At 39.2% G+C, this 10,190-nt stretch overlaps 1 protein-coding gene across 1 annotated transcript; it reads right to left on the bottom strand.

The window, feature by feature from the left end:
- Positions 1 to 3,478: 3,478 nt before the first annotated feature.
- On the bottom strand, positions 3,479 to 4,420 carry LOC118980232 (olfactory receptor 50-like). Its single transcript, XM_037036739.1, has one exon. It carries the CDS (start codon positions 4,418 to 4,420, stop codon positions 3,479 to 3,481), a length of 942 nt encoding a protein of 313 aa, XP_036892634.1.
- Between the last annotated feature and the right edge of the window lie 5,770 nt (positions 4,421 to 10,190).

Below are 10,190 nucleotides of genomic sequence, written 5' to 3'. Positions count from 1 at the left end.
TGTTAATAATTGTGAGTTTACTGTCATTTTACTATACATGTTTTTTATCTTCTTTTTCTTAGATAAGTCCCTTTAACATTTCAGAAAATAAGGACTTGATGATGATGAACTCCTTGAACTTGACCTTATCTGAGAAGCACTTTATCTGCCCTTCCATTCTAAATGAAAGTTATGCTGGATAGAGCAATCTTGGATGTAGGTCTTTGCCTTTCATGACTCAGAATACTTCTTTCCAGCCCCTTCTTGCCTGCAAGGTCTCTTTTGAGGAATCAGCTGATAGTCTGATGGGAACTCCTTTGTAGGTGACTGTCCCCTTATCTCTTGCTGCTTCTAGAATTCTCTCCTTCATTTTAATTTTGGGTAATGCAATTATGATGTGCCTTGGTGTGTTTCTCCTTGGTTCCACCTTCTTTGGGACTCTCTGAGCTTCCTGGATTTCCTGGAAGTCTATTTCCTTTGCCAGACTGGGGAAGTTCTCCTTTACTATTTGTTCAAATAAGTTTTCCACTCATGGCTATTCCTCTTCTTCTTCTTGTACCCCTATAATTCAGATGTTGGAACGTTTAAAGATGTCCTGGAGTTTCCTAAGCCTCTTCTCATTTTTTGAATTCTTGTTTCTTCATTCTTTTTTGTTTAGTTATTTTTTTCTTCCTTCTCGTCCACTCCCTTGATTTTAGTCCCAGTTTTGTTTCCATCCCTATTGGTTCCCTGTGCATTTTCCTTCACTTCACTTAATGTAGCATTCATTTGCTCATCTAAATTACAAACATATTCAACCAATTCTGTGAGCATCCTGATCACCAATGCTTTGAACTGTGTATCTGATAGGTTGGCTATCTCTTGGTCACTTAGAGTGAGTTTTGATCTGTTCTTCCATTTGGGCCATTTTTTTTGGTCTGTTCCTGCCTGTTACATAGGAGGGGTGCAGCCTTAGGTGTTCATCAGGGCAGGGCAACCCATGTTGCTGGATTGTGATGCTGTATGTGGTGGCGGGGTCCCAGAGGGAACAATGGCACTTGCTCAGCTATCTGTCAAATTTCAGTCCCTTCTGCCACTTCCCCCAAGCACACTGGGCCTTTCTGGTGCTGATTCCCCTGTGGGTGGGCTTGTATACATTCTAGGACCCTGTGGGTCTCCCCAATGAACTTGCCTGTGAAGCTGGGAGTCTTTCCCTGAGCCTCAACCCCCACAGGTGTTTTTCAGTTGGTGTTTTGTGGCTTTATTTCCCAGCACTTGGACCCTGGGTTGCACAGTCTGTATCGCTCCCCAATTTCACCTGGCTTATCTGCACATGAATGTGGGACTACCCAGTTGGCCAGCTGCCTTGCGTGCAGTGCCTCACTTCACAATTGCTGCCTTCTTGGGTTTGCCCATTGCCATCCCATGCCCGAGGTCTGCCAGCTGCCTCCTGTGTGCCCAGGGTCCTCCCGCTGTCATCTTGCATGCTTGGGGTGCTTTGCATGCCCGGTGCCACCACTTTTTGTGCCACGACCCCTCTCCACCCGGCTGTCCAACCCTGCCCAACCTACCAGTCTGGATGAATGTGTCTATTTTATCTCCTTGGTTGTCTGACTTCCATACAGTTTAATTTTCTGTCAGTTCTGGTTGTTATTTTCTTTCTAAATTGTTGTTCTTATTTTGGTTGTGTGAAGAGGCATGGTGTATCTACCTATGCCTCTATCTTGGCGGGAAGTCTGAAAGCTGCTTTAGAATCTCTAGTTCTCTCCCATGTTTCACTCTCATTTGGTCATCCTAAGGCAGAGAGGGCTCCCCCCAAGTTTGAGTTTACCACCTGGGGCCTTTACCAGTCCTTTCTGGACTGTTTTCCTGGCCTTTATAGAAAAACACCTTACTTCATTTTGTGACCATGCCCACTCAATTTAAGAAAAGAAAAAGTGATCTACCATTACTCTGTAAACAAAACTGAAAACAAAAATTTGGGCAACTAAAATTAAAAGCTTCTGCATGGCTAAGGAAAACAGTATCAAGATACAAAGAGAAGCAACAGCTTGGGAAAACATATTTGCCAATGATACCTCAGATAAGGGTTTAATCTCCAAAATATACAAAGAACTCATTCGGCTCCACTCAAAGAAGACAAGCAACCCAATCAAAAAATGGGCAGAGGACTTGAACAGACATTTCTCCAAGGAGGACATACAGAGAATCCAGAGACACATGAAAAGATGCTCGATATCACTAGCTATCAGAGAGATGCAAATTAAAACCGCAATGAGATACCACTTAACACCAGTCAGATTGGCTATCATAAACAAAGAAACAAACAACAAGTGCTGGAGAGGTTGTGGGGAAAAGGGGACTCTAGTTCACTGTTGGTGGGATTGCAGACTGGTACAACCACTATGGAAAACAGTATGGAATTTTCTAAGAAAACTAAAAATGAACGTACCTTTTGACCCAGCAATTCCACTCTTGGGAGTATATCCTAAGAACCCTGAAACACCAATCCAAAAGAACCTATGCACCCCGATGTTCATAGCAGCACAATTTACGATAGCCAAGAGTTGGAAGCAGCCTAGATGCCCATCGGTAAATGACTGGATCAAAAAACTATGGTACATTTACACAATGGAATTCTATGCTGCAGAAAGGAAGAAGGAACTACTACCCTTTGCAACATCATGGATGGAACTGGAAAGCATTATGCTGAGCGAAATAAGCCAGGCGGTGAAAGACAAATATCATATGATCTCACCATTAACAGGAATCTAAACAAACCAAACAAGCAAGCAAAATACAACCAATGACACTCAAATATGGAACAGGCTGTCAGGGCCCAGAGGGGAGAGGGGAGAGAATCATAGGGGAAAAGGGGATGGACTCACATGAACAAGTATAAAAGACACATGGACAATAACTAGGGGGGGGGGGTGGAAAGGGGAGGGAGGCGGGGAGCATGGGGTGGGGGGCGGGCAGGGTTGGGATTATAAGACAGAAACCTGTACTTGAACAAGAATTAAATAAAAATTATATTTAAAAAAAAAAAAAATTTGGGCAACTGATGAGAAGCTAAAAACAAAAATAAAACTCAATTTTTAATTAATGCCACTCATAAAAATAAATTCCAAATGTATTAAAAATTAAACACAAAAATAAAATCATGAAACTGCCAGCAGGAGTATTTTGTTACATATGTAAAGTTTGTAAACTATAAGAAAATAAAACTGTGGCTGCATAAACATTTCAGATATTTATAGGACAAAGGATATCTTATGAAAAATTTAAAAAGACATTTAGAAAAGGATAGTTGTGCAAGTATGTTTTTAATACTCCTTTTGCATAATTCTAAAATAAACAAGAAAATAAAACAGAGAAGAAAACTAGCCGAAACAGAGACAGAAGAATGGGTGATGCATGAATACTTGTTATGAAGCACCAATTCAGGCAGGAAAGGATGCTCACCTGGTGGTGTGCAGGATGGAGCAGGTCTTCTATCCAATGACTAGGACAACTCTGCTCATCGAGGGGAACATATTCCTCTACTGAGTATATTGCCCAGAGCCTCTTTCATATCCCGATTCCTCAGACTGTAGATAAAGGGGTTTAGCATGGGAGTGACCAGGGTGTATAGAACAGCCACAATAACATCCTTGTTGTCCGAGCTGTTGGGTGAAGGAAAAAAGTACAGCCCAATAATTGTCCCATAGTACAGAGACACCACAGAGAGGTGGGAGCCACATGTGGACAAGGCTTTGTAGATACCTTTGGTGGAGGGGACTTTCAGAATTGTGGCCCCAATGCGGCCATATGAAACCAGGATGCATATGAATGGCAGGGTAATCACCACCACCCCCACGGTGAGGATGAGCAGCTCATTAACTGTGGTATCTGAGCTGGAGAGCTTAAGTAAGGTGGAGAGATCACAGAAGAAATGCTGGACCGTGTTGTCCCCACAGAAAGAGAGATGGACCAAGAGAAGGGTATGCAAAAGGGCAGAAGCGCAGGATTGGACCCAGGATACAATTACTAGCAAAATACACAGGCTCTGACTCATGATGGTGGTATAGTGGAGGGGATGACAGATGGCCACGTACCTGTCATAGGCCATTGAGGTGAGAAGGAGGCTATCAAGATCACCCCAAAATAAAAAGAAATACACCTGGGAAATGCATCCAGTATGTGATATGGATGGATCCTGAGTATGCATATTTATGAGCATCTTTGGAGCTGTTACTGATGAAAAAGAGATGTCAGTAAATGCCAAGTGGCTGAGGAAGAAGTACATGGGTGTGTGTAGGTGAGAGTCCAGCCTGATGAGCAGGATGATGAGCAGGTTACCCAGCACTGTGGTCAGATACATGCCTAAGAACAGGGCAAAGAACAGGCCCTGCTGCGTTGGCTGGATGGGGAGCCCCAGGAGGAGGAACTCAGACACACAGCTCTGGTTCTCCCTCCTCATGGTCTTCTTTTGTTTTGCTATAGATGAAAAAAAGAGATGGAAATGTGAAATCATTATGACTACCATGTAATAGAAATAAGAAAGTTAGTCAGTACATGATTTAAACCTGAATAGCTCATGCCTTTTGCCCACTAGTGGGCTAGTGATGGTCTGACATCAGGATATTTTATGTTCACCTAGAAACCAGCAGAATTGCTTTTGGAGATATCAGGAAACATCAGAATGATGATCATAGCAGATCAAATTCAAGACTGAAGAGTCCAAGAGTTCATGGCAGAAATCTGAGACTAGGAAATTAGGGTGCAAGGCTAGGTCTGTAACCAGTTATTAGTAGCACTAGTAGAGACTCTCCAAGTGGCCTGTTGTTCTACTTAAATTTCCTCATGCCTCTCACACATACTTTGACTGATTTCTATTTTTTTTCTATTTCCAACAATATTTAATTAATAACACTGCTTTATTTCCATGGATTAGGTCAAGACAAGAACCCAGTGGAATGCTCTGGACTTCCCAGAAACCAGAAGTTGGAAACTTGGTGGAAACATCATATGTAAGTGCTCAAGACAAGGGCTTTGAGGACAAGAAGCTGTGCCAATAATATAGATTTAGAGACATAATGTGTTACATAGCCATCAGTTTGTCCTTTAAGAAAATTCCTTTTCACTCCTCAACATGTTCAGTCTGGCAACACTCTTTCCAAAGAAACTGTTTTGGAACATGGAGAAAAAGTCTGTTTGTCTTCTACATTCCCACCATATTCCCCTCAGTTCTTACCAGATCACTCTTATTCAGGTTCTCAGAACACCAGAAAATACTTTGGTTTTCTTTTCAGTCATATCTTGGATCTGCTGAAGAATGAACTTTGTAAGTGTTCTGCATAGTTTATCAAATAACACTCCCTTTTTCACATTTCCTAACCTAGTTTTTATGCCAGTGATTCATAACTGACACTTTTCTTGTCATCCTCTAACATTTCTTACACATTGCCAATGCTATCACTTGTCTTTCTTTTCAGGGCAGCTACTCTTAGATTTGCCCATGTGAATATAAAAAATAATAGGGAAAGAGAACAGGATGGTCTATTTATTAAAAATGGAATCCACCTTCTATATAAACATATGTTCAATCTAAAAGTTCTTCTCTTTGCCTTGGCTGATGTGGCTCAGTGGATTGAGTACCAGCTTGCAAACAGAAAGATAGCCTGTTCGGTTCCCAGTCAGGGCACATGCATGGGTTGCAGGCCAGGTCTTGGTTGGGGGTGTGCGAGACAGAGCCAGTGTCTTTCGCACATTGATGTTTCTCTCCCTCTCTTCTCTCTCCCTTCCCCTTTCTCTAAAAATAAATAATAAAATCTTTTAAGGTTCTTCTCTTTGAGAGCTGAGAAAGGGTCACCACATGGAGTTTTCTGCTCTTATCTGGTGTGAAGTGTGTGAAGCCAAGCTAGAGATCAGTAACTTACATTGGACACACACAAACACACGAACACATGGAGCCACATTGCTGAATGTGAATTCCATTCCTGACCTTTCATTGCCTCTTAGGTGATGAGCATTTATGCCTTCAGCCAAAAGGCATGGGAAGGTTCTTCCTTTAGAAGACAGAATATTATGAAGCAGGTGGAATCTCTAAGGGTCTCAAAGATGCATCAAACAGGGAGAATTATCAGTTGAAAACCAAATGACATAGATATATAGACACACTTGTTTACAACTCTGAGCAATAGGTGTGAGTTCTAACTTTGAGAAAAATCCAGGTAGGGTGAGGGACTAACTCCACACCCCCACCTCCAAATTAGAGACAAACAAAATAATTGCTTCTTGGCCTTCGGTTCCCTTGAGGGAAGAACTGTTTGTTGATAGCGGGAAATAGGAGAGTTCATCCTTGGAGAGTTCATCCTTGGAATGATAATAATCTCAAAGCAGCAACCAGGAACCTGGTGATTCTAGAAAGCCTTTCCTTCTTAGTTGACATTAGGTAAAATGTAATTCCAAGTTTGTAACAAAGCAAATTGGACGTTGAGTGTGTTCATGAAAATCTCTTGTTTCTGAACCCTATGCTATTTCAAGAATAGCAAAAACATGCTAATACTTGCACTCACTGAACAAAAGAATGAGGACCATTATATCCTCTCATCACAATGGGAGCCTAGGAAGTGGACTTCTGTATATCCTGGTCTTCTCAAAAGTTATGGAGTCAGTATTCTCTGGCACAGTTTTCTCACAATGCCTTAGAATGATCATTCAAGAGCTGTTTTCCACTGAACCTCTTACAAAATTAATTCCAATTTTATTTCATCTCCAACTCCATTTCTTCAAAGCAACCTAAAAGATAAATATCATGTGCTTGTTATTTGAGGTAAAGATGTGTGAATATTCATGTTATTAACTTGTTCTGCTTTGTGTTAAAAGCAACCAATTATAATGTTACAATTAACCTGCATATTTTCGTGTGAAAGATTATTTTCCTGAAAGTTTGGGCCCAAAACATGGGTGCACATTATACACAGAAAAATACAGCAATAGAATAGAAAAATTATGTTAGAAGCTGCTCTTTGTTGGCAGTCATGTGTACTTTTTAAGAAGTTTTATTTTTTCTAGTAAAGGAACAGTATGGCATTATGTCATACAATAGAAAGATCTTCATTGTCTTGGATTGTGCAGTCCCTCTCAAGTTTTATATCCTAAAAGGTTTTGCACATATCCAGTTGGGGGCATAAATATAGGGTTCATGGCAACGTTGTTCACAGTATCATAACAATATAAAAAAAGTTCATTAACAAGTAAAATGTGGTATTTTATATAAGAACTGTTGTACAGTAACTAAATGCCACAGTGAATTGCAGAAATTAAATAAAGTAAGACTCCAATAATGTGAAAAAATGCAGAAACAAAGATTTTCTATGTATATGTATTGTTACGGAATGATGGTGTATTCATCCAAAATATATATATTGAAGCCCTAACCCCTAGTGTGGCTGCATATGGAGATGGGGCTTCTAAGAACATAATTAAGGTTAAATGAGATCATAAAGATGGAACCCTAAACCAATAGGATCACTGTCCTTATAAGAAAAGACACCAAAGATCTCAGACTCTCCTTCCACATTCACACACCAAGAAAAGGCCATGTGAAGATATAGTGAGAAAGTGGTTTCATTAATTTTGTTTACTAACTTTCTCTTTTAAGTTTTACTTATTTCTGCTCCAATATTTGTATTTCTTTTCATCTCTTGATTTTAAGTTTATATTGTCTTTCTCTAGTTGTCTACGGTGGAAGCTTTTAGGGCTTTCTTATTTTCTAATATATACATTTTAATGCTATAAATTTCCCTCAAAGCACTGCTTTTGCCTCATGCCACCATTTTCCACAAGTTATGTTTTCATTTTAATTTAGTTTAAAATATTTTAAATATGTCTTGTTACTTCTTGTTTGAACCATGTAGTATTTAGATGTGTGTTATTTAATCTCCAAATATTTTGAGATTTTTCAGCTGTGCTTCTGCTGTTTATCTCTGGTTTAAATTCATTGTGGCCTGAGAGCATACTTTGTATGATTTATTTTATTTTAAATAACAGAAATGGTGGGCAGAAGCCAGACCTTAAAACTGAGTTTTTCCATGGGAATCAGGCCTAGAAAATGCATACAGATTGTTATGGCTTGCTCTTACTAAAACTCCATCACCCTAGTCTAAACCAACAAATGTGTATTGTCTATCTTCAAGATAATTTCCAAAGCCTGTATGATTTCTCCCAAAGACAGAACTAATCAGCTCATCTCCATTCCCCTCTGCATGTTACTTTCATTTTCTTGATTATGCCTAAAATGTAGACAATAATATTCTATGTAATAGATAATAAATCTTTCTCTGATGTAAGACCCCCCCAAAAACAATAAAAGCCTGTCTAGGCAAGGGTCAAGACACTCCCCTCTTGAGGAAGTGGCTGAGACATCCATAGGCACCCTCCCCATGAGAGAGTAGTCATGCCTGTTCCCTTTTTATCCACAAGATTATTGTCACCTGTACATTCATTCTCGCCATAGGCCACAACAGACTGATTCTGCTGGCCAGGGTCTGCCACAAGATCCAGTTCATTGATCATGCTGTTTAGTTTGACTATACCCTTACTGATTTTCTGCCTGCTTGATAATAGAGGGGTGTTGAACTCTGCAACTACATGTAATAATGTATTTGTCTATTTCTCCTTGCCATTCTGTCAGTTTTTTGACACTCTTGCTAGGTACCTATGCATTAATGATTGTTATTTCTTCTTGGTGAATTGACCTCTCTATCATTATGTAATTTCAGCACTCTTTATCCCTGATAATTTTTCTGTTCTGAAATCAGCTTTGTCTGACATTAAAATAGCTTCTCTGATTTTCTCTTTTTTAGTGTTTTAATGGTATATTTTTCTTAATCCCTTTATTATATTGTGGTAAAATGTGCATAACATAAAATTTATCATTTGAATGGTTTTTAAGTGTACAGTTCAGTGATTTCAAGTACTCACATTATTGTGCAGCCATCACCACTCTCCATCTCCACCATTTCTTCTTCATCCCTTACTGAAACTCTGTACCTAGTAAACAGTAACTACTCATTCCCTAGTCTCTCAGCTCCTGGCAACTGTTCTAATTTCTGTCTCTATTCACTTAACTTTTCTAGGTACTTTATATAAGTGGCAACATACAATATTTTTCCTTTTAGGTCAGGCTTTTTTCATTTAGCATAATATCTTCAAGGTTTATCCATGTTTTGGCATGTATTACAATTTATAAGGCTAAATAATCCACTTTATTTTATATATGCATACATAGCAACATTTTGTTTATTCATTCATCTGTCAATGGACACATGGGTTACTTTCACCTTTAATAATATTTTCCATGGTGGCTGTACCATTTTGCATTCCTACCAGTGTGCGAGAATCATAACTTCATCATTGCCATGCGTTGTTTCCTATTTTTTTAAATAATAATAATCTTAATGGGTTTGAAGTGTCATCTCATTGTGGTATTTATTTGCATTTCTCTAATGATTAGTGGTGTTGGAGTTTTGTCAAGTGCCTTTTCTGCATCTATCAAGATGATCATGTGGTTTTATCTTTCATTTTGTTAATGTAGTGTATTACACTGGTTGATTTGCAGATGTTGAACCATCTTGCATCCCTGGAATAAATCCCAGCTGATCATGGTGTATAATCCTTTAAGGTGTTGTTGAATTTTGTTTGCTGATAATTTGTTGAGGGTGCATATGCTTATGGAATATATTGTACCGATGATTTCACAGGTATATATTTAATCTCTAAATTTCTCAAGTTATACACGTTAAATATGTTCAGCTTTTTGTAGTTGATCATACCTCAGTAAAGTGGTTTTTGTAAAAGATTTTATTTATTTATTTTTAGAGAGGGAGGGGAAGGGAGGAAGAAAGAGAGGGAGGGAAACATCAATGTGTAGTTGCCTCTTGCACACCTCCTACTAGTGAACCTGGCCTGCAACCCAGGCACGTGCCCTGACTGGGAATCAAACCAGTGACCCTTGGGTTCACAGGCTGGCACTCAATCCACTGAGCTACATCATCTAGGGCTAAAGTGAGGTTTTTAATGTAAAAATTACAATAATGCCCTATAAACCAGTGATAAAAAGAAAACTTTGAGAGTAGACTAGGAAAAGGTATACATTTTAAAGAAAGGTAAGAATAACAGCATATATTTCTCATTGTAAAGTATTCAAGGCAAAAGCCAATGAAGCAACATCTCTCAGAGTACTA

This window comes from Sturnira hondurensis, unplaced genomic scaffold (genome assembly GCF_014824575.4).
Source record: "Sturnira hondurensis isolate 20B ecotype Veracruz unplaced genomic scaffold, ASM1482457v3 Scaffold0022908, whole genome shotgun sequence".
In the NCBI taxonomy this organism is placed as follows: domain Eukaryota; kingdom Metazoa; phylum Chordata; class Mammalia; order Chiroptera; family Phyllostomidae; genus Sturnira; species Sturnira hondurensis.
This window is presented reverse-complemented; position numbering and strand designations above follow the sequence as displayed.

Coding starts and splice junctions, on each gene's coding strand:
- LOC118980232 (XM_037036739.1), bottom strand. CDS start 4,420: ATGAGGAGGGAGAACCAGAGCTGTGTGTCTGAGTTCCTCCTCCTGGGG.